This window comes from Lucilia cuprina, chromosome 3 (assembly GCF_022045245.1).
Source record: "Lucilia cuprina isolate Lc7/37 chromosome 3, ASM2204524v1, whole genome shotgun sequence".
In the NCBI taxonomy this organism is placed as follows: Eukaryota; Metazoa; Arthropoda; class Insecta; order Diptera; family Calliphoridae; genus Lucilia; species Lucilia cuprina.
The window spans coordinates 32,839,111-32,865,347 of NC_060951.1; the positions used below are offsets into that span (position 1 = coordinate 32,839,111).

At 30.1% G+C, this 26,237-nt stretch overlaps 6 protein-coding genes across 9 annotated transcripts; 2 read left to right on the plus strand and 4 right to left on the minus strand.

Moving 5' to 3' along the window:
* Positions 1-1,377: 1,377 nt before the first annotated feature.
* Positions 1,378-7,127, minus strand: LOC111681645 (splicing factor U2AF 50 kDa subunit-like). The gene is made up of 5 exons (XM_023443526.2): positions 7,025-7,127; positions 6,276-6,884; positions 6,114-6,199; positions 2,137-2,259; positions 1,378-2,073 (listed from the first exon to the last, which is right to left on the minus strand). Exons 1-5 carry the CDS (start codon positions 7,035-7,037, stop codon positions 1,612-1,614), a joined length of 1,293 nt encoding a protein of 430 aa, XP_023299294.1. The 5' UTR covers positions 7,038-7,127; the 3' UTR covers positions 1,378-1,611.
* LOC111681646 (splicing factor U2AF 50 kDa subunit) lies at positions 2,687-10,527 on the plus strand. Of its 2 annotated transcripts, none has more exons than XM_046945346.1 (6): positions 2,687-2,838; positions 7,917-8,519; positions 8,583-8,671; positions 9,618-9,740; positions 9,812-9,931; positions 9,988-10,527. In XM_046945346.1, the coding sequence occupies exons 2-6, from the start codon at positions 8,111-8,113 to the stop codon at positions 10,327-10,329; spliced, it is 1,083 nt and encodes a 360-aa protein (XP_046801302.1). In that variant the 5' UTR covers positions 2,687-2,838; positions 7,917-8,110; the 3' UTR covers positions 10,330-10,527. The 2 variants fall into 2 exon arrangements, with proteins under 2 accessions (XP_046801302.1, XP_023299296.1); XM_023443528.2 differs by lacking the exon at positions 2,687-2,838 and adding an exon at positions 7,592-7,775.
* A 234-nt stretch (positions 10,528-10,761) lies between these two features.
* LOC111681647 (vesicle transport protein GOT1B) lies at positions 10,762-13,566 on the plus strand. Its single transcript, XM_023443529.2, has 5 exons — positions 10,762-10,929; positions 11,037-11,128; positions 11,252-11,512; positions 12,715-12,753; positions 13,393-13,566. Exons 1-5 carry the CDS (start codon positions 10,905-10,907, stop codon positions 13,408-13,410), a joined length of 435 nt encoding a protein of 144 aa, XP_023299297.1. The 5' UTR covers positions 10,762-10,904; the 3' UTR covers positions 13,411-13,566.
* On the minus strand, positions 11,558-12,393 carry LOC111681648 (cytochrome b-c1 complex subunit 7). Its single transcript, XM_023443530.2, has 3 exons — positions 12,235-12,393; positions 12,059-12,106; positions 11,558-11,948 (listed from the first exon to the last, which is right to left on the minus strand). The coding sequence occupies exons 1-3, from the start codon at positions 12,272-12,274 to the stop codon at positions 11,701-11,703; spliced, it is 336 nt and encodes a 111-aa protein (XP_023299298.1). The 5' UTR covers positions 12,275-12,393; the 3' UTR covers positions 11,558-11,700.
* Positions 13,291-17,251, minus strand: LOC111681649 (N-acetylglucosaminyl-phosphatidylinositol biosynthetic protein gpi1). The gene is made up of 8 exons (XM_023443531.2): positions 16,345-17,251; positions 15,859-15,967; positions 15,662-15,797; positions 15,453-15,597; positions 13,979-14,055; positions 13,792-13,907; positions 13,605-13,719; positions 13,291-13,529 (listed from the first exon to the last, which is right to left on the minus strand). Exons 1-8 carry the CDS (start codon positions 17,058-17,060, stop codon positions 13,318-13,320), a joined length of 1,626 nt encoding a protein of 541 aa, XP_023299299.2. The 5' UTR covers positions 17,061-17,251; the 3' UTR covers positions 13,291-13,317.
* A 1,362-nt stretch (positions 17,252-18,613) lies between these two features.
* LOC111681641 (E3 ubiquitin-protein ligase RNF185) lies at positions 18,614-24,983 on the minus strand. 3 transcript variants are annotated; one of them, XM_023443521.2, is made up of 4 exons: positions 24,866-24,983; positions 19,389-19,987; positions 19,157-19,323; positions 18,614-19,086 (listed from the first exon to the last, which is right to left on the minus strand). In XM_023443521.2, the coding sequence occupies exons 2-4, from the start codon at positions 19,946-19,948 to the stop codon at positions 18,986-18,988; spliced, it is 828 nt and encodes a 275-aa protein (XP_023299289.2). In that variant the 5' UTR covers positions 19,949-19,987; positions 24,866-24,983; the 3' UTR covers positions 18,614-18,985. The 3 variants fall into 3 exon arrangements, with proteins under 3 accessions (XP_023299289.2, XP_023299287.2, XP_023299288.2); XM_023443519.2 differs by lacking the exon at positions 24,866-24,983 and adding an exon at positions 24,647-24,801; XM_023443520.2 differs by lacking the exon at positions 24,866-24,983 and adding an exon at positions 24,396-24,457.
* Positions 24,984-26,237: the final 1,254 nt, after the last annotated feature.

Sequence of the window (26,237 nt, forward strand, 5' to 3'; positions counted from 1 at the left end):
GTAAAAACTCTAGAATTGAAATAATATTATTGTTTTTAAAAAGTCTTATTAATAGTTTTTCTAATTCCAAAACATAATCAGATCTTATCTAAAAAGGTTACAACAATACCCATATCAATGCTTTGGTCTGTTCACCTGCAATGTTTTTGTTTTAAATGATTCATTATCTCATCAATATACTTTATCCTTGTCATCATAATGAGATTCAATTAAATGTTTACGGTCATTTTAGGACATTAAAATACTCTGAACGGTGTGTATGCCATTTATAATAGAAAGTTTATAAGAAGATGTCAGTGGTAGGATCCAATCAACCACCAACCACATACCACTCAAATCACAATTAAGCCTAATCTGAATATAAATTCCCGAGGAGTTTGCTTCATTTCCTAAACATAAAGCATGCAAGAGAAAAAATTCCCGGGAAATTATTATTCATTATCGGCCAGAATGTGCTGATGTAGCCATTAAAGGACATTCGTACAATTTTACCATCATTTCTACCGATATTTACTCTTAAGCACACACCATCCCTCCCTCCTCTTCACTGAGTATGACTACAAATCTAACATATGATGAGCTTTTCCCAATAGACATACCTATGTCCTGCTACTCATCATGATCCCACTATTCATTTGTCTATTACTACATCACATTATTTACGCTTTTAAAATGACCCTCAAAGCACTTTTGTAATAAAATTGTATAAATGGCGTCTCTTACCTTTTAAAATGTCCGTAAAGATGATAATGCATCCTCGTTTCTGTTTTAATATTGCATATTTAAAGCACATGAAATATTGTTGTCACTATAACATAGTTCTATGTTTACTATTAACTAATTATTATTTATTTATTGTATGTTTTTTTATTTTTTAATAAATATTTTATTAAAAATTATAAAATTACTAAACACTGAACCACTTTTTAAAGTTGCATTTTCTTCTTATTACTTTTGTTTTTGTAAACATAACTGTCATTTGATCAATTCCTTTTTACTGCAGGGTTGCTTAGAAAAAGCTCTAACATTATTGTAAATGAAAAAAATGTTACACATTGATTTTGATGATTTTTTTTTGTTGTAAAATTATATTTTGTTTGTCCTCATTGAATAAAACAATTAATTGTGTATATTAAGTATTCTGCATTATGCCTGTTACTTTATTATCATTATATATATATTGTTAAATAGTTATTTATTCCCATTTTTGTAAAAACAGAACCTAAATTACACAAAAATATAAAATACGTTTTTTCAGAATAAAATCATGAAAATACATTTTAAATAATTTGTATAAAGTAAAATGAATAACATGTTAATAGGGAAGTCGAAGAATACATAGTACATACATCATGTAAAGTGTATAAAGTGTGTGTGTAATGTAGTAAGAAAAAAAAATATGTATTGTAATGTTTCTTTTGTTTATAGCTAAAAATACGAACATTTGCAACATACACGTACGTATGAATATACACATCATACGTCATACATATAGAGAAATGTTCACTCAATATTATGTATTTTGAATTATTGTTTTTGTAATTTGTTATAAAATTATTATTTATGTAGGTATATATTTGAAACTAGAAGAGAGGAGAGAAGATTATTAAATTAAAATTCACGACGATGATACTTATCGGGATCAAAGTATGAAGTGACAACAACACGATCACTAAATTTACGACCCGTCAACGCCTGCTGGGCCTTCTGGCAATCTATAACCGAGTTAAATTCCACAAAGACCTTACCACAACCGGGCACATCAACACCTTCAATCGGTCGAGGTATCTCAACACTACGTACTACACCGTATTTATTACACTCTTCCTTAATATCTTCCAAAATATCTTCGTATTCGTCTTCATCACGCAATTCATCGGGTGTAACCATATTGAGCAGACACAAAACTTCAGTGGGTGGTCCGGAGATACCCAACATTGGTAGACCGGGTACTTGTATGGTAACGGGAGCAGCTGCAGCGGGATTATTTTGAGCATTTTTAGCTCCCACACTGGCTCGCTGGACAATAAGTTTCTTATCGCCCAATTGCATACCATTTAAACCGGCAATAGCCTAAAAATATTTTGTAATTTTACTCAATATTTCAATTCTTCTTTAAGTATTTACAACTCTTACCTGATCTGTTATGCTATGATCTACATATTCAGTGAAAGCATAACCTTTACTCAAGCCAGTGCCGGTATCTTTAACCAAATTAAAGGCCCTCAAAGCGCCAAAAGACAAAAGCAATTCCTTAACCTGTGAATATTAAGCAAGAAAGTTCCTTAACATTAGTTTTAAATCTTATTAAAGTTTTTGTTTAATAAAAAGTAAATAAATAAAATTATAATAATAATGATCTCTCTTCCAAGTTAAACACCGCGCTGTGCTGTCAGCAAAATTCTCTAATGGCAACCTAAAAACAAAAATCAAACCCGTTCGGTTTTCGTAAATATAGCAGTGTGTGTGTTTTTTTCTGAGTGTATTAAAGGCATAAGTTATATTTCTTTTGCGTTTTACTTTTTTCCTTTACCTTTTAAAGAGCTAGAGCTAAATATTTTTTTTTCCAGGAAAAAGATTTAATGTATATATTTTGGATTGCTGTAAATCAAGATTAAGAAACTTGCCTTTGTTTAGGTTGAAATTATTCAAAAGTGTTTGTTTATGCAGTGTCTTTTATAAATCTGCTTTATTATTTTGGTTGGATGCTTTTGGCTGACGTGTAGTGCGTACATAAGGACTCAAGAAGGAGGAGACAATTTAGCTTTATTTCTATTTTTGTTTTAACAACTTGAATATTACAGCACAACAACACCACCTAAGCTACAAGAACACAAGGTAAACGATTAATAAAACAATTCAATAGCAAAAATATGTATAACTTTTGTTATTATTGTTAAAATCTAAAATTAGAGAAAAAACAATTTGGAGATCTGCAAAAAAATGTTTTACATTTTATTAAGAAAAATATAAATAATTTTCCATAATTTTTTTTAAGAAGAAAAAGAACATTGTCAGTCCATGCTAGAAAAACAAGAGTTTTTGGCTGTAAAAGAAATATTTTAAAAACTAAATACATATAATTTGCCAAATGTTTGTGGCTGAAGTTTACCGCACAAATACACTGAAAAATTTTAAATAAAATTTGCTAGAAAAGCTAAATAGTTAATAATATTCCTAAAAAAGTTTGTATTTGTACAACCACCAACTTTTCAAAATTTCCACATTATCAGGTACTTGAGTCCAAAAGAAAAATGATGCTGAAACAGACATTATCCACATACAAAAATAACAAAATTGGGCTAAAGAAACATTGAATGCTTTGTAGCAGGGAATATAATATACAGTGTAACAAATATTACTTTATACACAGCTAAGCTAGAACTGAACTAGTACTAGACTAGATAAGAACTAGAACTGAACGAGATTTGAACTAAATTTAAACTAGAACTTAACTAGAGCTAACCTAGAACTGAACATGAACTGAACTTAAACTTAACTAGAACTTAACTTAACTAGAACTGAACAGAACTAGAAATAAAACTGAACTAAAAATAGAACTGAACTACATAGAAATAGAACTGAACTGAACTAGAAACAGAACTCAAGTAGAAACAGAACTCAACTAGAAATAGAACTGAACTAGAAATAGAACCGAACTAGAATTGTATTAGAACTGAACTAGAACGGAACTAAAACTGATCTAGAGCTAAGCTAGAACTGCACTAGAACTAGACTAGAACTAAACGAGATTTGAAATAGATTTAAATTAGAACTGAACTAGAGCTAAACTAGAGCTAAACTAGAACTAAACTAGAAATGAACTAGAATTGAACTAAACCTAGAGCTGAATTAGAACTGTACTAGAACTGAACTTGAACTGTACTAGAACTGAACCAGAACTGATCTAGAGCTAAGCTAGAGCTAAGCTAGAGCTGAACTAGAACAAGACTAGAACTAAACTAGAACTAAACTAGAACAAGACTAGGACAGAACTAGAACTGAACGAGATTTGAACTAGAGCTAAACTAGAATTAAACTAGAACTGAACATGAACTAAACTAAAACTGCACTAGAACTAAACTATTACTGAATTAGAACTGAACTAGAACTGAACTAGAACTGAACTAGAACTGAACTAGAACTGAACTAGAACTGAACCTTAACTGAACTAGAACTGAACTAGAACTGAACTAGAACTGAACTAGAACTGAACTAGAACTTAACTAGAACTTAACTAGAACTAAACTAGAACTGAACTAGAACTGAACTAGAACTGAACCAGAACTGAAGTAGAACTGAACTAGAACTGAACTAGAACTGAACTAGAACTGAACTAGAACTGAACCTTAACTGAACTAGAACTGAACTAGAACTGAACTAGAACTGAACTAGAACTGAACTAGAACTGAACTAGAACTGAACTAGAACTGAACTAGAACTGAACTAGAACTGAACTAGAACTGAACTAGAACTGTACTAGAAATGAACTAGAACTAAACCAAAATTGAAATAGAACTAACCTAAAACTGAACTAGAACTGAACAAGAACTGAACTTAAACTGAACTTGAACTGTACTAGAACTGAACCAGAACTGATCTAGAGCTAAGCTAGAACTGAACTAGAACAAGACAAGAACTGAACGAGATTTGAACTAGAGCTAAACTAGAACTGACCATGAACTAAACTAAAACTGAACTAGAACTGAAATAGAACTGAAATAGAACTGAACTAGAACTAAACTAGAACTGAACTAGAACTAAACTATAACTGAACTATAACTGAACTAGAACTGAACTAGAACTGAACTAGAATTGAACTAGAACTGAACTAGAACTGAACCTTAACTGAACTAGAACTGAACTAGAACTGAACTAGAACTGAAATAGAACTGAACTAGAACTTAACTAGAACTGAACTAGAACTGAACTAGAACTGAACTAGAACTGAACTAGAACTGAGCTATAACTGAACTATAACTTAACTAGAACTGAACTAGAACTGAATTAGAACTGAACTAGAACTGAACTAGAATTGAACTAAACCTAGAGCTGAACTAGAACTGAACCAGAACTGAAGTAGAACTGAACTTGAATTGAAATAGAACTGAACTAGACCTAATATATACATTATAATAAGTATATTTTTAATACAATTTAAACAAAAAACAATTTCGTCACCTGTCTTAACACTATAAATTTCAAATTATTTTAAAATAGAAAGTATTCTAAGTTACACTGCATATTATTTGTTAACTGATTCATTTAGACATTTGCTGTAAAAAAAAAGAGCCATGGAAAATATATCTGAAAAAGAAATTGGCTAAAAGAGCCTAGTTTAAAACAACCCATTCGTAATCCATTTCCAATGCGAATGGTCATGAGCACAGCTGCAACAAACATATTTGTTTTTTACAACATCACAAATATTGACAAAAGGCTGAAATTGCTGAAACAAATTCTGAAAATTGAACTTAAAACTAAAAACCTATACAAAAAAAACTATAACTTTCGAATTAGTAATAAAAGAGTTTTTTCTTGAATTTTTGTAATAGGTATTATGTAGACTAAGAAGTTTGCCTTGTCCGGGTGCTAATATTCTTAAATAACATTACAATTAAGTAAAACCCATTATAATTATTTAAAATAATTGCTTAATAGATTATAATACATTATTATTATAATTTAATTAAAACTCATATCATACGGATATATTGTTCACGGACCCTTCTACATTTCCAAGAAAGTCTAGCCATGGGCTTTAATCTCATGATAGTACTATAGGACTTAAGGGAATGAAATTTTCTCAAAACAATTTCCCATAAGACCTAACCGTTAAAATGTATTCTGCTAATATTGTTTAGACTATATGTGCAAGAAATCTAAAAGTTGTTTCGATGTTTTAACACTTTTATATCCTATATATTATCGGTTGCAGCAGCAAATATACTACAATTTAAGATTTACTGCTATTGCTTGCTATATACAGATAATGACCACAGTTTTTAAGACACATGATCCCTTAAAACGTTTATAATCAAATGTTATTCATAGTGCCCAGAATACGATTACAAAAATGTATTAAAAATTTTAAATTTAAGTGTAGTAAATACCTGTTCTTCGTTAAGATAATTCGGTAGACCACCTATAAAGATTTTATGAGGTGAATCTGGTACCACAGTAGAAATGACACCATTAGCTACAAAGAGAAAAACAAACAATTAGATATAAAATAATAAATAAAAATACAAGTTTTTTGCTAATTTTACACTTACTAACTGGTTGTGGTATAGGTGAACTATCCACCACACCCGGCATGGGTTGGTAATCATGAGGCCGGCGAATTTTTAAACTTTGACCCTTAAAATTGATACCATCAAAAGCCATGGCCTGTGTGGTTTCATCGGTAGAACGAAACTCCAGAAAAGCGAAATTTTTATCCAAATTAATTTGACAGGCCAACACGGGATTGCCGGCCGCTTGTGCTAGACCAGTCAAATGCATTTGCTGGTTAAAGAACTCCATCATTTCATCTTCAGTCACACCAAAGGGTATATTGCCCACATACAAACGTCTGGCCTGGCGGGTGATGGTAGAGCCCACCACAGGCACAGCAGCCTGTGGTATGTCGGGTACAGTATTTGCTGGTATTTGACCAGAAGCTTGCATTGCTTTGTATTGCAAGGGAGTGATGTGTTCAAAACCTGGTGGCGGTACATCCCAGTACAGAGAAGGCTTGCGTCGTCTAGTACCCTTAATGCGTGCCCCGGAACCTCTAAAATCTACACCGGGTACATCACGTCCACGACGCTCACGATCACGTGAACGGGAACGACGCCTATCACGAGAACGTGATCTAGATCTGTGGCGGCGTCTATCACGGTCTGTAAATGTTAAAAATTACACAAAATTTGTTTATTTGCCAAGCGCAGCGTGGTGGTTGGTGGCAATGCATTTTGTCGAGTGTGAGTGTACACAATTTTTCTCAGTAATAAAACGTAATTTTAATCTTCAGAATACTTACCGTCTGAACCCATTTTTGTTAAAACTTTATGGAATTTATTGTTTAAAACAAATATTAAACAGTTTTATATATTTCTGCAATTATTTTTTTTTAATAAAAATTGCAAAAATTTACGAACTACGCAAGAAATTTCTTTTTAGTTTTGACAAGATTTAGCGCCGCTTGCAGTTAGGGTTAAAAATAATTCAAGTACTTGAGTATTTAGTATTTGAAACTATTTTGTTGGGTACTCGATAATAAAACATATTGTTTAGAGTTGTATATTTTTTATATAAATAATTTTTTTGCTTGCAAATATTTTAGAAAAACTATTTTTTAACAAGTAGTCATAATTTTGATAAATTATTTTCTTTTTTCCTAAATTTAATTGAAATTTGTTAGCAAAATTAAGCGGTTATTTTATAAAATGAGTAACCAACACTTGACTTTTGCTGCTAATAAATAATACCGGGTGTGTCATAAACAAATTTTCATAATCTATTACAATTTGTTTTGTCAACTTTGTCAGCCATATTTGTTGTTATATTTTTTTCACAGAAAAACATTCAAGGAAGTGTATAACATTTTTAAAATTTAGTTAAATTTAATGAAAAACTTGTATAAAATTGCAAAATTTTTATAATTAAATAAAAAAGAAAAGTAGCTGGTTTACTTTAAATATTAAATAAAGTAGAATATTAAGAAAAATTCATAAAAAAAATTGTATTTTAAAACCTAGAAAGACAAACATCATTCGTAATGGGTTATGACGGTAAGTGAGGGTGGGAGCCTTTAAGCTTTCGAGACACTTGCAAAAATTGTTGTATAGAACAACGAATGATTATTTTGAAAATATTGTATTTAGTTTAATTTTGATTTGTGAAAAATTAAAAATACATTTTGTTTTTCGCAGAACGACGCCGCCACCGTACCAGATCTCGTTCACGATCTCGCTCTCCCCACTCACGTGAACATCACCATCGCAGCCATGGAAAATCAAGAGATCGTGATCGTTCGCGAGAACGCCACTATCATAAATCTTCATATCGCCGCAAACCTTCCCTCTATTGGGATGTACCACCACCCGGTTTCGAACACATCACACCCATGCAATATAAAGCTATGCAAGCTTCTGGTCAAATACCAGCTAGTGTTATACCCGATATACCACAAGCAGCTGTGCCAGTAGTTGGATCTACCATCACACGCCAGGCTAGACGTTTATATGTGGGCAATATTCCCTTTGGTGTAACCGAAGATGAAATGATGGATTTTTTCAATCAACAAATGCATTTGGTGGGTCTAGCACAGGCCGACGGTAATCCCGTATTGGCATGTCAAATAAATTTAGATAAAAATTTCGCCTTCTTGGAATTTCGTTCAATCGATGAGACTACTCAGGCTATGGCTTTCGATGGCATTAACTTTAAAGGTCAAAGTTTGAAAATACGCCGGCCTCATGATTATCAACCTATGCCTGGTATGAATGATACACCAAGTGTTAAGCCGGCAGTTGGTAGGTTTATCAATGCAACGAAAAAACTATGATATGTTATTAAAGATTTTTCTTTACTTTTAGTTTCTCCCAGCGTTATTTCAACTGTTGTGCCAGATTCTCCTCATAAAATATTCATCGGTGGTCTACCCAACTATTTAAATGATGATCAGGTAAGCTTTTGCATTTTATAATAAGTTTTATACATTTTTGATTACCGCTATCTCCAAATACACAATAAAAATCAAATGATTTTTATATGCCATCCTATTTAAATTTTAAGGATATTAAAATTTAAGGACAAAAGAATACTTGACAAACCATCAGTTTTGGAGCTAATTATATGAAAACTTTATTTTTCAGCTATTTCAGCTTAATTTCAAAAATTTTTGTTTATTTCACGCCAATTGAATAAAAAACTTATTATATTTTTAGCTTTAATAGCTTGGCTACTTTTCCATAGTAGTTATTAGCTGTTAAAGTTACAGTTTCAAAGCTTAAATGATAAGCTCACATGAGGTACATATTTTAAACACAAACTCTATTTGTTTTTGCAGCTTTATATTGTTTTCAGCACCAAAAAAAACAACTATTTATTATTTATTTTAAAATTTTCAGCGAAATTTTCTTATTTTACAGCTTATAGTTTAAAAATTGTTTTATAACCTTGTACTTATCGTTTTTTCCCCCACTTTTATAATTATAGATTAGTTGTTTGAGCCGTGCTGCTCCTTTAAGCCATAAAACTAAAGTGACAACTACTACTCTAATTTATAGAAGAAATTATTGTTGTTAGAGTTAACTATAGAAAAGCTTACTTTAAAAACAAAACATTTGCACTAAAAAGCACACACAATTAGTTTCTGTAATTGAGCAAATGAAATTTCTTTGAAATTAAAAGGCAAGTTAAGTTCTCTAAACAAAAATACCATTTTCATAATTTCAGCTATGAAATTAATGGGTTAAGTATTTACTACTAACCGACTAATCAGCAGAATCAAAATGAAACAAAAATGTTTAGACTTTTTTTCATTAGTTTGACATACATTTTTGTTTTATCGAAAATTTGAAAAAAGTTCTTCATTTATTAATAATGTTTTGTTTGTAATCCTTGTATAGGTTAAGGAACTTTTATTATCCTTTGGTCAACTAAGAGCCTTTAATTTAGTCAAAGACACTGCCACTGGTCTAAGTAAAGGTTATGCTTTCTGTGAATATGTTGATTTAAGTATAACGGATCAGGTAAGTTTGGTTATAAAGTAATAATGTAAAGAAATTTGGTTTTTTAATGTTTTTCTTACTTACTTGTTTAGGCTATAGCTGGTCTTAATGGCATGCAATTGGGTGATAAAAAGCTAATAGTACAAAGAGCCAGTGTGGGTGCTAAGAATGCACAAAATAATGTTACAACAGCAGCTCCTGTAACAATACAGGTAAGTTGATTATAAAGATTTACTTACTAACTATTGCTAATTTTCTTACTTTTTAGGTTCCTGGCCTATCCACTGTCATAACTACCGGTCCACCTACTGAAGTTTTATGTCTCCTCAATATGGTCACGGCTGATGAATTACGTGACGAAGAAGAATACGAAGAAATTCTTGAAGACATTAAAGAGGAATGCAATAAATATGGTGTGGTACGCAGTGTTGAAATACCACGACCCATTGATGATGTTGATGTCCCCGGTTTGGGTAAAGTATTTGTAGAATTCAATTCGGTTATCGATTGTCAAAAGGCTCAACAGGCCTTAACGGGTCGCAAATTTAGTGAGCGTGTTGTCGTCACTTCCTACTATGATCCGGATAAATATCATAGACGTGAATTTTAAGCAAATCGTAGACATGCCGTAATATTTTAACTGTTAACAATTTTATCTCTAAATTTATATTAAAATTTGTATAAATTATATATTTACAAAATATAAGAAAAGAAAAAAGTACACATATTTTTAATAATACTTAGACAAAAACTCATAGTAATTGCTAATAAACTGTTTTAATTTTAAAAATCTCATTTACAAAATAAAGAAAATTTATTTATTTAAAACAAATTAGTTTTTTATATTTTCATTTAAACCTCTCTTTATATGTGGTTTGTCGATGGTGGTCGCAATTGTAATTAGCAATTCATATAAAAATCGATGGAAACGAAATACCGCTACATTTTATAAAAAAAACAATATATATGATTCTCCCTGTTAAAAAGGTCGTTTTTACACAAAAATCATAAATGTCATGTCAAACAGCTGTTTACACCAAAAAATACTAACAACAGAAGAGATTTAATAATTTTTTTGTTTTTCGTTTACGTGGAATTGTAAACTTTCTGTACAGTTTTTCTCTAAAATTAATAAAATATTCTAAATTTTTAAATAGAAAACACCACAATAATACACTTTACAAAATGATTGAAGTAACAGATTTACAAAGTAAGTTACAGTAAACAGAATTAACTCGCAAACAATTTGCAAATGTTTTTTTTTTCTCGAAGCACAAAAAACAAATTGTTTACATTTTGTTTAAAATTTATTTTTAGAAATTGGTATTGGTTTATCGGGCATGGGTATAGGTTTTCTATTCCTGGGTGTACTATTTCTATTCGACAAAGGTTTACTGGCCATAGGAAATGTAAGTATTTGTTAGTGTAATATGCTCATTAAAATTTCAACATTTTGAATGAGTTCATATGTCAATGTCACTGGATTTTAGTTATTGTATGGTATGTGTAATATGTTTTTTTTGTTGTTTTAGATTCTTTTCTTATCTGGCTTGGGTTGTGTTATCGGTTTGGAACGCACATTTCGTTTCTTTTTCCAACGTCATAAAATCAAAGGTTCTATAGCATTTTTCGGTGGCATTTTTGTGGTTCTATGCGGTTTTCCCATCATAGGCATGGTTATAGAATCATATGGTTTCTTTGCCTTGTTTAGTGGTTTCTTCCCAGTGGCCATAAGTTTCCTAAGTCGTGTACCCATTTTGGGTTCAATCTTCAATACACCATTTATGCAAAAGGTGAGTCGAATTATAATAAAACTAGTTTTCTTTTTAGAAAGATGCTTTTGTTTAAACTTTTTTTATTATTAAATTAGTTTATATTAGCATCTCCGTTAGAGAATTTTTCCTAATAGCAATTTTAAAAGAAAATAGTTTAATAATTACAAAATAAAACTTGTACATCACAAGCCCCTTTATTTGGCCATTTAGTGATTGTTGTTCCATTCTTGACGTTCTTCACGTTCTTTGATGACTTCCTTCAAGTAGGGTTCCAAATATTTAACATCTTCTTCGTATTTGGTCCATTGCTCTTTGGGCAAAACAGTTTTGGTCATAGACAAGTGCAAAGCACGCATAATACGGTAGTTACGTTCATCATACAAGTTACGGGGAAGACGACGGATTGCTTCCTTAACATCTTCGTTTTCGTACAAGCAATCATCACGGTGCAAACCTACAAAACAAATAACAGTGAGGTTAGGTTTTTGTACTTTTTTTTTAACTTGCAACTTCTCTTGCACTTATAGCAAATTTTATTTTGTATATAAATTTTGCTTAACTTACCGTATTGATTGAATCCCGACAAGTTATAAGCCCATTTTCCCAAGCTGGCTGTAATTGTTAACAATAGTTTGTTAAATGTTTTTCATTGTTTACGTAATCATATAGTAGTTCAATTATTTTGCCAAATTTTCTTTTTGTAAATTTAGCAAATTCTTTATATTAATTTAATTACTTACAGAAAACCATGGGACCTTTTCTGGCAATGTATCCGGACATTTTTTATTTTGTTATTTTCTTTCAAAAAATCGAAAATTTCTTAAAAGTTGCTTTTTACGGCCGTGTTTTAGAAATTCTGCAAGAATTTTTTTCGTTTCTTTAGTCTCCTTATTTTTCGTTGAATTGTCAAGTTTGACAACTGTCAGTGTTAAATTTTGTAATAGATTAAAGAAAATGGGGCAAAATATTGATTAATAATAACACAGAGTTGTTTTCTGTTTAAACCTTTGGGGAATGTGCGGTATAAATAAGTAACAAATTAAAAATGTATTATCTGCCATAGACGTGATAGTATTCTCTACTCTATAGTCTATTCATTGGACCTATTATAGATTTCTTTAGGGACTAACTTGTTAATATTTTTATGTTTTTAACTAAAAGTACAATTTATGATTAAATTTTATGTTTTTAACTTATTATTTATTTTTTCTCTATTTCAGCTTGTTGAAAAACTTGGTGGTGATGCTAATCGAACGAGGGTATAGTTTTAATATAATATTGTTTTCTAATTATAATTTCTCATCTAAGGATTTATATCAATATAAAACTTTATAGTTTAAATTTACTTTAAATTAACTTAACTCAAGAGAAAACAAAACAAACAAAAAAAAAACATTTCTTATAGAAAAATAATCGAAAAAAGTTAAACATTTTCGTTTTTTAAACAAATTTTTCTATAACAACTTTAAAACAAAAAAACACTTTTTGTATGTGAACAGTAAGTTAAAGTTTATTTAGTTTTTAGTAATTTTTTTGTTGTAAAAATACTGTGTCGTTGTCAAGCATGCTTTGTTTACTTTAAATAATATGTATAATTTTAATTTGCGAAACATTTTTTTTAAATGGCAATAAAAACCATTAAAAGTTAGCAAAGCATATTAACTTTAGTTTTCTAACTTTAAATCTTACAAAAAAATGTCTTCAATAGATTTTAATTTTTCGATTTATTTGTTCTTTTATTGAGTAACAAAGATTGTCTTTGTCAATTAACTAGAAACTATGCACTAACAATATTGTTTACAGCTTTTCTTACTCTCTTTTGTTTAAAATGTTCCTTGTAATATTCTTTGGCATACACTTTTAATTGAGTTTTCTTCTTTGGCTACTAACTCTTGCAGGATTCCACTATGACATGAAAAGACCCGACCTAACGATGATGAATGAACACATAATTTGAAAACACACATTTGTATTTGCGCACCCGACTGTAGTAAAGGCGATGGTGTATGATGTACAAACTCTAATTGTAAAGAATCTTAAGAAAAAAACAAATAAAATAAATATAATTCTTTTAAAAAAACACATTAAAAAGAAAACATGTTATAATTACCTGTATCGTAGAAATTACCCATACACCAGCGTAATAACATTTCCATAGGAAATTCCAAAATATTACGACGTATATTTTTTAGTAAATAATTAACTAAAATAATGCACAAACGTAACTAAAACAAAATATAAATATATATAATTTGTTTATTAACATAATATACATACATGTATATTCTACAACTCACCGAAGTAAATACCACATAATAGGTTAATACTGTAGGAAAAAGAAAGAGCAAGGAGGTAAAAAATACCGTAGCCAAATACAATTGTCTATTTTTATAATTGTGAGACTCTACACGATCTATATACACCAAAAAGATTATTTAATTAATTAAATCATATATAGAAATGTATGCAACAATTTATACATACTTTTTAAAACATTTTTACGCTTGCCCAAAACTACTTTCCATAACACCTGCAAGCCTTTAATCTCTACCTTATATAAACTGTAATTTTAATTTGTTTAATTTTATTAAAACAATAACAAATTAAACAAGTAAGAGTTCTATATTCGGCTATGCCGAATCTTATATACCCTTCACCACGGTGTGTTAAAAAAAACAGTCAGTATCAAAAAGTCTTCTTTTACATAACATAAAAATTCAAAAGAGTACCTTTTGCAAAAACGAAAAATTACCCAAAAGTTCCCTTTTCCCGGTTCTCACCTAATTCCGACTCTACATACTTAATTTCATGTTTCTAGTTTCAATATTATTGAAAATTCAAAAAAGTACCTTTTGAAATACGAAAAAGTACCAAAAAAAGTTCCCTTTTATGGCTTTTAACTTAAACCAGGCTCCACATAGTTAATTTCATGTTCTTAGCCAATAACCGATTTTGCTGATTTTAAATAGCGATCTTATCGAAAGCATGTCTAACAGAATTATTGAAGATTCGGATCTCGCCGATATCTGGGGTCCTCTAAAAACTGATTTCAACAGACGGACAGATAGACGGACATGGCTTAATGGACTAAGCTTTCTATAAGGAACCAGAATGGAGAAATAAGTCAAACCAGAGCACCAGATAATCTGGTACTACGGGTCGAGAGTTAGCCGCAGAACATTGTTCTGGCTGGTCAGTTGGTTGATGTTCCTTCGGGATCCACTTAGTGGCTGTGGTTTAAACCCAAATTCGAGGGAAGAGTAAGTTGCGTTTAAAAGACTGTTGTAAGGTAAAGTCAATATTTCGGGATACGTTCGGTGCTGTTGCCGAAACAACTGATACCCCACAGGGGAGTGACTGTGAGACTAAACGTTGGAAATGAGTTGGTATTAATTGTATATGGTACGGGATGAATGAAAGGTACGGCGGGCCTCACACCACCCGTCTATCTATAATGAATTTGTCATATGTTTTTCTCTAATGAATGTGTCGTTTAAATGAGATGTGTGCTGGGTTCAATGATGATGGATGAAAGATATCATATACAAATGATACCATTGAATTTTCCTTCCTTGTCCAGGTATGTTCAGAGTATAATCTGTTCATATCAGAATTACCACAGCGTGTCCCTGTGAGTAAGAACAAAGTCCTCGGCTTATTTGATAGATTCGTAGTTCGGTCCATCGGTTACGTCTTTAGGTGCTGTTTCCGAATCAACTGAAGACATCCCCGCTGCGTGGTTGTAAACGGAAGTGATGTTTATACATCTCGGAAGTTAAGCAACGATCAGAGATTAGATAGCTCCAGTACTTCAGCAAAGTGCTTGTACATGTACCAGCCCAATCCATATACAAAAATTGTCACCGTGGGATAGAGCATCATGCGAGGTACTCACGTAAAGCACACAACATTCATATCCTTCTCACGAAGGTGAAGGGTATAAATACATAACACTTACACAGCAGCATAGATACTAAAACAATGAGCATGTAAACCCATTATTGATATTAAATCTGTTAAGAGCGCCAACTGATATGAAAAGCCTATAAAACCCAACAGTATTATAGGTATGAGAAGTTGCCTAATGCAAGGTTCTATTATAACTGCAATGGTTTAGAAATGTTAACGATTTTATTTTCTATTGGTATTCATTTTTTTAATAATTACCCAAAAATGTTGCCCATAATTCGACATGGTAACCAAAACAATCCAATAAAAACTTATTTAATTGTACATTTAATTTTAAACCTACCGGAGAACCTTGTAACGATTGTAAAAGTAAACGAAAGTTGGTTACTACTGACTGTCAAAAGAAATATTATTAATTGGTTTAGTTGTTTTAGAAATTTTTTGAAATACTTTACATTAGAAGCTGTTATTATATAGTCACCAGGATTTTCTATATATAATATCAATAATATATTAACGCATAGGCCCAGTAGAATATCGAGGACAATGTTATATTTTCGTTTACTGAAATTAAATAAATTTGATTGTATAGTCAACAAAAGAATATATTCCATAGTACACACTATAGTCCAGTATAGTCTAGTTTATAGTTTAGGCTACATTATATCCTATAGTTTTAATTTATAATCCAGACCTTGGTCTAATCTGTATTAAAGTCCAGGCTATTGCCCATTTGATAGTCCAAACTATAGACTATTCAATAGTTCATACTATAGTATATTCTATAGTCCTTACTATAGACTTTTCAATAATCTCGACATTAGTTCTGTATTCTAGCACCTAGTTTATGCTAGAGTCCAAACTAATATAATCTAATTTACAGTATATCTCCTTCATATTTCATAATTACATATTATATTATATACTTTTACATCACTTACCCAGATTTTTTAAATTTCAACCATTCCTTATAATAATCATACATAACCGAGTACTGGAACACTAATTTGAATGGTGTCTTAGTCATAAACAAGCCAAATATCCACATCAAAATATCAAAGGGTAAATTTAAAACATAGCTGGCTACACGTTTAAAAGTTTCATCGACTTCATCCACATCACACTCTAGTTTAAATTTATCTTTTGTTTGCAACAATTGATACAACATGTGCATATCATCGTCGGGACAAACATCTGTTTGGGCACTAACTTTGGCATTATAATCCTTATCGTAAACCAAATTCGGTCTCTCATTATTAACACTTTCATTTAAGTCCTGTAACTTTAATATGGATTTTTCACTATAAAGGAAGACATTGATTTTATCTTTTTGTGCCGTTCTAATACTTAATTGATTTAGATAAATATTTGGTGTTTCAGTATCATAAACAAAAACTAAAGCCACATCTTTGTAATGCAATTGAGAGGATTCGGTGGCATTGACAATATGACCCAAATGCCGCAATTTATTGGAAAACTTTTGTGCTCTTTCATAAGCTTCAATGTCCTCATGATTTTTCGAGGGTTTTTTAATGTCCACTGCACAAATAATATAATAAGAGATGCAATTCTTTTCACCAATTTTTATTTCACCATAAATATCACAACTTTTTTTAATATAAAATAAATTTTCGGGTAAAAATAATTTAATGGTCATTTTTGTGTTCGATTGTAATAAAACAAAAAACAAACACTATTTTTTATCCCATTTTATAGGCAACAGCTGTGACAGGGTTGTATTTTAAATGTCTATGGTAAGAGTTTTGTAAAAGAATAAAGAGGACCGTTATTTTGTTTACTAATGAAAATAAGTATGAAATTAATTTAAAAGAAATCGTAAAAAATACATTAACCGCCTTAACACTGGATGTTAAAACCTGTTTTTTTATGGAAAAAGTGCGCAGTAAACCATTGTTATCTTTAATAATAGTTTTTGCATAAGGCGGTAAGTAGCTAATAAAATGGATGGTAATTTTTTTTGTTGTAGAATGCACTAAAGTCTCGACAATAGAATAAACTTGATAATAGAATAGACGAAATTTTTGACAACAGAATAGACCAAAGTCTTGACTATACAATAGACATATGGCTGAACTACAGAATAGTATACTTTCGATTATAGTCTTGTGATCAAAGTTTCGAATATATAGAATAGACTAATGTCTACGTCTTATTATAATGTAGACTAATGTCTTCATTGTAAAATGCACTTAAGTCTCGACAATAGAATAGACTAAATTCTTGACAATAGAACAGACCAAAGTCTTGTCTATAGTGTGATCAATGTTTCGAATATAGAATAGACTAACGTATACGTCTTATTATAATGTAGATTGAATTGACTCCATTGTAGAATTCACTGAAGTATTGACAATAGAAATTCTTGACAATATTGTCAAGAATAGACCAAATTCTCGACAATAGAATAGACCAAAGTCTTGACTATACAATAGACAAATAGCTGAGCTATATCGAGATTATTCTGTAGAGCCATTATGGCTCTACAGAATAATCTCGATTATAGTCTTGTCTATCGTCTTTGTCTAACTATTAAGTAGACTAAAGCCTCCATTGTAGAATAAACTAAGGTATAAACTAAAGAAGTCTTCGTTATAAAATACACTAAAGTTTTGAATATAAAAATGGCTAAAAATGAAGTAAATCTTAACAGTAAAATATACTATATGATAGATTTAGGTATGGACTATAGTTCAGATCAATGTCCCGTCTGTTGAACAAACTTAAGTCGATTTAGTTTCGACTATATAATTTACTATAGTTGCGACTTTAGAACAGTCCAATATCTGGACTATAGGCCACACGAATGTCTGTTTTTTTAGAGAATATACAAATGTTTGTACTATGGAATACACATTTTAGCTTCGTCTATAAAATCAACTACAGTCTCGACTACAGAATAGACTTCTTAAACAAAAATTTACGATACAATTTCATTATTTATATATGTATATATTTACTTGTAATTATGTCTTTATTGGAATATTTTTATTTGGATAAACAACCAGTAATGTATATTTTTTATTAATTTTATTTAAAAATTAAAAAAAAAACATTATTTTCAAGCCGACATTAAAATATTTTGGAAAATTATATAAAACAAACACCAAATTTTGCAAGAATTCATTAGGAATTGTTTTATATATAAAGTAATGTAAAAATGCTTGATTTAAATGAAAACAAGAAAGAAAATTAAGTAAAACTAAATAAAGGAATTATAAGTTTAATTTTAATATTTATGAGCGTGTATACAAAATAATTTTTCCCAATAGCATAAAATAAAATCATTTACATTGTATATTTAACTAAAAAGATAATAATACCAAAAAATAGTTAAGAAAACAGGCGAAAACATTTTTGGAGTTGTTTACATAGATTTAACAAACAAACCTCTGATAAAAGAAGTAAATAACTAACAAACAAACAAACAATTAATAGAGAATTATACTCTTATATTAATTAATTACTATGAATAGTGTGGTATATTTTTGATTTGTTTGTTGGTTGTTATTTATTAATTAATTGGTTGTTTGGTTTGTTTCTTTAAAATAGATAAAAATTTGGCTATGCAAACAATAACCAGGCAATGCACAAAAAGGCCAAATATAAAAATAATTTGGAAAGTTGCTGTTCATCCTCGTATTGGGTAGTGCCACGGTTAGCAGCTAAAAGTATAAAAACAAAAACATCATTATTAAATAACCAAAAAATAAAGAAAATGAGAAAAAAACTTACGTGCTGGACGTGGTTCACCGAAATTTAAAGATGATGCAAAATAACCAAATGGAAAAGCTCCAATACCAAAAGACATATGAAAACCATCGCCAAAACTAAAGCCTTGAAAACCCTGCTGTGGCTCTGGTTCAGTACGTTGGCCAGCTGGACGTGGTGGTACTTTATTTCTAAGTAAATAAATGAAAAATGTTATGGAAAAATAAACAAATGTTTAACAAACTTTATAGCCTACCTAGGATCTTCCTGCTTAGTACTATTACGTCCATATAAGGGTATAACTTTATCCTTGCCTATGGCAGCCTTGCATACCGGACACAATTTACGACTAGGTCTAGTCTCTAGCCACTGATGCAGACATGGCCAACAGAATAGATGACCACACATACTAACCACAGCATCTTTAGCTGTGTCCAAGCAAATATTACACTCAAACATAGATTCTTCATTTTTATCATCCTCCTTATCACCGCCAGCAGTTTTACTACTTGAATTATTTGCGTCTGTAGTTGTATCTTTGTTTATATTAATAGCTTCACTACCCAGAGCTGAACCTGAAAATGAATATGCCGTTGATGAAGTTGTGGTGGTGGTTGTTGGCGACGTTAACATTTTCTCATTAATTGTTGGAGTCTGTGTAGAAGAGTTTATATCTGCTGTATCTGCTGTACTATTTGTACTATTTGTTTCATTGTTGTCATTGAATGCGGCATTCCATGCTTCACCCTCTGCAGTATTATGAGTTGTAGTCGTTGGCAGTTCTGGTGCCGTTGCTAATGGTGTATCGGTTGACATATTTATCTGGGGTAATTTTAAACTGTATGAATTAAAGAACTAGAAAAAAGCAAATAGAATATGTAATTGCATAATTTCAAATTGGTATTAGTAACGAAAAGAAAATATTGATAAATCCAAGTACTCTCACATATATCCGTACTTTTCAATGTACCCTACAGTTTTATAGATGACAATGTTTACTTTTAAACAATATGTTCTACATTTCATTGTAGAGACAACTCCACAATAGATTTCAACTCGATGTCTTGATTACGGAATACTCAATATCTATAATATTCTGGACTATAGAATAGTCTATAGTCTGGACTATAGAATAGTCTATAGTCTGGACTATAGAATAGTCTATAGTCTGGACTATAGAATAGTCTATAGTCTGGACTATAGAATAGTCTATAGTCTGGACTATAAAATAGTCTATAGTCTGGACTATAGAATAATCTATAGTCTGGACTATAGAATAGTCTATAGTCTGGACTCTAGAATAGTCTATAGTCTGGACTATAGAATAGTCTATAGTCTGGACTCTAGAATAGTCTATAGTCTGGACTCTAGAATAGTCTATAGTCTGGACTATAGAATAGTCTATAGTCTGGACTCTAAAATAGTCTATAATCTGGACTATAGAATAGTCTATAGTCTGGACTCTAGGATAGTCTATAGTCTGGACTATAGAATAGTCTATAGTCTGGACTATAGAATAGTCAATAGTCTGGGCTATAGAATAGTCTATAGTTTAGACTATGTAATAATCCGTAGTCTGTATTATTGCATAGTCTATTCTATGTCTGTAGTCTGAACTATAGAATAGTTTGCAGACTGAACTATAGAATAGCCTATAGTCTTAACTATAGCATTATATATAGCCTAAACTATACATTAGTTCATAGTCTGGACTGTGGAATTGTGAAATGTAAGTATGGCCTAGATTATAGTCAAAAATGTAGTTACACTTGGTGGTACAGTATTGACTATAGACTGTAATCTCGACTATTTAGCAGACTATACAGTAGTTTTTATAGTAAACGTTAGTTTCAGGTCTATTAACTTACTAGAAGAATCTACATACATTTAAATAACTTAACTATTGGTGTATTAGTATGTACTCTTTAATGACATATTTTTGAAGAAAAGTCTTTCTGGTTTATTATTTCAATATAAATCAGGCATGCGAAATGAAAATTACATTTTGTACAAATGAAATTTGTCATATTGTACATATTCTCAGCTTTGAATGTACCAATATTAAGGTTAAGTAGTTGTTATAAGAAAATAATACTATACAAAAAGAATAATTTTAAAATTAAGAGAGAAATGAAATAAATAATATACAAAAAAATCCACAAATATAAACTAAAATCATATTTTAACAAGCAATGTTTACATCCAGCTGGTATAAAACAAAGACATAGGCAAAGAAACCTTATAAACTAATAGAAACTGTTTTTTTTATTATCACCCATATAACAGGTGGCAAATAGGTCTAAGAACAAAAAATAAAACATTTGTATATGAAATATTTATTATCTTCTTAGGGTTTAAGCAAAATATATAGCAAAATTTAAAATGATCTAATGATGAGTTTTTAAATTTATTAGTATTTTTCTGTATTTTTTTTATTTCAAATTTAACATTGTTTTAATTGTTGTAACAGGTTGGCTGTAACTGGATGTTCTTCCCTGGGGAAAAAAACTACTGGTGGATACAGCTGTTGCTGTACGGAGATTCTATGGTCGTAACTATCAGTAATCTATAAATATAGATTTACAATATAACTGCTTCTCCTAGATCCAGAGCCAACTCTCTTGCTGATTAAACTATTTTTTTTTACAAATAAGTGTTTATCATCAACATATTCTTCAACAAACTTCTATTTATGAAAGAATTTGTAATTTGCTGTAAAATATTTGATAAATTCGTAGATATGAATTAAAACTTTAAAGTAAAATAATTTACATATAAATTACATGATTATGTAAAAATTATCTAAAATAATCCTATATCTTATTATAAAGCAAAAATATATTTTCATCTTATATTTATTACGAGTTTTCTACTCAATTATTGTCAATACAAACGTTAACTATATTTAGCAAATAAATAAGATAACGTTTAATGAAAAAAAAATAATAATAATATTTTTTATTCATATACTCTTTCGATTATATTTGCGTTAATCATTAGATAAGGTTTATTGAAAGAATATATAAAAAACAAAATTGAAACTTTAATAAAAAACAAAACATAGACGCAAATCAATTAGATTAGGAAATATTTTATTAATTTAGAACTAATGCAATATTTAAAAAATATAGAAAAATGTTGCAAAATTTAATCTAAACAATTTGCTCTAGAAAACTTTGATTAATGACTAGTAAAGTATACACACATATACAGATGTATGTGTAGATATATATGCACAATATTAGCATTTTTCTAGACTATAGAAAACACACTAGACTAGAAAATAACTTGACTACAGACAAGAATATGAAGTATATAGAATTAACTAGAGACTAGATTGTAGAATTCACTATAGACTAGACTATTTACTAGACTATAGACTATACTTATCTATATATTGAACTATAGGCTTGATTATAGACTAGACTTGATAGTCTAGATTATAGTAAGCACAACATTAGCATATATTCCAGACTATAAACTACACCAATAGACTACGCTCCAGTTCAGACTATCTTGATATAATAGACTAGTTTATAAAACACAATATAGACTAGACAATAACTTGACTACAGACTAGAATATGAACTAGATTGAATTAGCTAGACTAGATTGTAAAATTTACTATAGATTAGACTAAAGAGTAGAGTATTTACTAGACTATACTTGTCTATAAACTTGACTATATATTAGACTAAAGACTTGACTACAGATTATACTTTAGACTTGAATACGGACTAGACTGGAGGCTTGACTACATACTAGGTTATACAATAGACTATACACTAACCTTAGGCGAGACTATAGACGACATTGTTAAGGATTATTTTATGTAAAACTTTAAATCAGATTTAGGCCATGTAAATGACTATAAAATAGAATAAGGAGATGAAAAAACTCTAAATTAATGTTTAGTCTATACTAGCACATTCATAAATTAGACTGGAGGCTTGAGTACAAACTATGTTATAGAATAAACTGCAGACTACCCTTAGGCGAGACTTTAGATGACATTCATTGTATAGACTAATATTATTCCAGAGTTTAGACTCCATTATCGTCCATAGACTAGACTGGAGGCTTGATTACAGACTAGGTTATAGAATATACTATAGACTACCTTTAGGCGAGACTATAGACGACATTATGTCATTCTTCGACAGCCGGTTCTACCTACCGGAATAACGCGAATTATTCGGACAAGGGCTGTCAAACCCAGCAACAACAACAAGAACAACGACATTATGCAAAACTTTAAATCCGATTAAGGCCATGTAAATGACTATAAAATAGAATAAAGGAGGATGTATACACATCAAATCCGAAGAAATACACCTAGGCCTCTATTGGGCCTGTTGTGCGCTCCTTAATCAGTGCCACGGGTGGGAATTGAACCCACCACCTCCGGTCTACCAGACTAGAACACTAACCACTAACCTACCGGAGGCCACTTACTAAAGTATAGATTAATGTTTAGAATATAGACTAGTAAAGTAATCGTCCAGACTTTAGACTAAAGTCTAGATTATAGACAGTACTAAAGTATGACTAATTTCATACATTTTAAAGTAATTTTAATATTTCACTTATCATTTCACTTAGATACCTACAATATGTTCATCTTTATAGTTAACTAACATTAAGTGCCAATAAATGTCCAACTATTATGAAAATAAACGTTGGCTAGTTAAATCAATTCAAAAAATAATGGACAATTATTACGTTGCTTCAGCAGGACCACGTCAATTAATGTCAAAAATACACTGACGTGGTATTAAACAAATACTAATAAACAAATTATTAAATACACCTGAACCAATCTGGCTTCTAATAATAGTTTTATATTTAATAATAAAAAAACCAACAGGAACAAACTTTTATTAACACCTGTTAATGTACCCAAGCAAATTAACTAATTAAATATCACAATACAAGCGTTTAAGTAAATAAAGAAACAGGCCCACTCTCGCCTCATAGCAATGACACCACATTTTTTATGATAATTTTCTCTGGACTTTGAAATTGTTTCCTGATTAATGTATACTACAAAAGCTATTTTATAAATTTTACATTTGTATTTCACCAATTGCATAGCTTAAAAGATGATTATTCAATTCATCGTGTCCAGAATCTTCTGCAATTTATCGTTTTAACTTTATTTTTTGTATAATAGAATATATGCAAGTACATATAACAATTAAATGGGGAGTTGCCCTTAATTTCATGAAAATTAACTGTTTGTATTTTTTCTATAGTTATTTACCTTTTTTGTTTAACTTTGTGTTCTATATTTTAATTATTAAAACAAAAAAAAAACTTTTCAAAATATTATTGTTTTTCAATGATGCACAATATTTTCTTTGGTTTTTTTGCTAATTTAATTAAATTGCTTCTCGTATGTGTTGGTTTGTTTGTTTTTACGTGTTTTCTTTTGGTTTTTCGTTGTTGTTGTTATTCTGTGTTTTTTTTTTTAATCGTGTGACGTTTCTCTCATTTTTTTTATTGTGGCCTTACCTCTTTCTCTTTAGTTTGCTATTAATTTTTACTTCCTTCTTCTTAATTAATTTTTTTCACCAGCTTTTTTTAAGTTTTACTTTTTTATTTTGTTTTTATTGTACGTTTTTTTACTTATTTAATTTCTAATATTTCCGCACTTTTTTTTAGTAAAATTGCCAAATTTTTTAAGAATGTTTAAAAAATTCCAACTTGCTGTCAAAAGAAAATAAATAATACCTTGTGATTAGTGTTGTTGAATTTGTCGAGGGTAGTTGATAACTGGTAATGGTTACTTTATTTTTCTATTAATTATCTCTATGTTTTGTTAAATTATGGTTTTTAATATAACGTTTTGATGTATGCTTTTGGTAGGTATATCAGTATTATTCTAATCTGTCAGATCGGAGCTAGTAGATTCAATTTCTATGTGAGACTAACTAACTCCGCTAAGAAGATAAACTTTTTCTTTATAGAAAATTTTTGAACTATTTTCTATTTGTAGAAAAGTCAATTGTTCTATTAAATTTAATTATTTTTAAATAAAATTTTATTTTAATGTCTTGAAGTCCACAATTCAAAATATCTTATGCATATTAATTTAATATTTCAAGTAACCTTTGTGTTGTCTTTCGATGTATTGCTTCAAACCATCTGGTAATCTTAAAAGAGTGGCAGCATTAAAGTATTGCCAACTATATATCTATCTTACTTTATATCGTAGCAGACATGGGCAACTGAAATTTAAATAAATTAAAAACATACAAATAAAAGTTTTCTAATATATTTCTAAAATATAGACTAGACTATAGACTAGACTATAGACTAGACTATAGACTAGGCTATAGACTAGACTATAGACTAGACTATAGACTAGACTATAGACTAGACTATAGACTAGACTATAGACTAGACTATAGACTAGACTATAGACTAGACTAGACTTTAGACTAGACTATAGACTAGACTATAGACTATACTATAGACTAGACTATAGACTAGACTAAAAACTAGACTATAGACTAGACTAAAAACTAGACTATAGACTAGACTAAAAACTAGACTATAGACTAGACTATAGACTAGATTATAGACTAGACTATAGACTAGATTATAGACTAGACTATAGACTAGACTATAGACTAGACTATAGACTAGACTATAGACTAGACTATAGACTAGACTATAGACTAGACTATAGACTAGACTATAGACTAGACAATAGACTAGACTATAGACTAGACTAATAGACTAGACTATAGACTAGACTATAGACTAGACTATAGACTAGACTATAGACTAGACTAATAGACTAGACTATAGACTAGACTATAGACTAGACTATAGACTAGACTATAGACTAGACTATAGACTAGACTATAGACTAGACTATAGACTAGACTATAGACTAGACTATAGACTAGACTATAGACTAGACTATAGACTAGACTATAGACTAGACTATAGACTAGACTATAGACTAGACTATAGACTAGACTATAGACTAGACTATAGACTAGACTATAGACTAGACTATAGACTAGACTATAGAATAGACTATAGACTAGACTATAGAATCAACCTATAGACTAGAGTATAGGTTCAACTATAG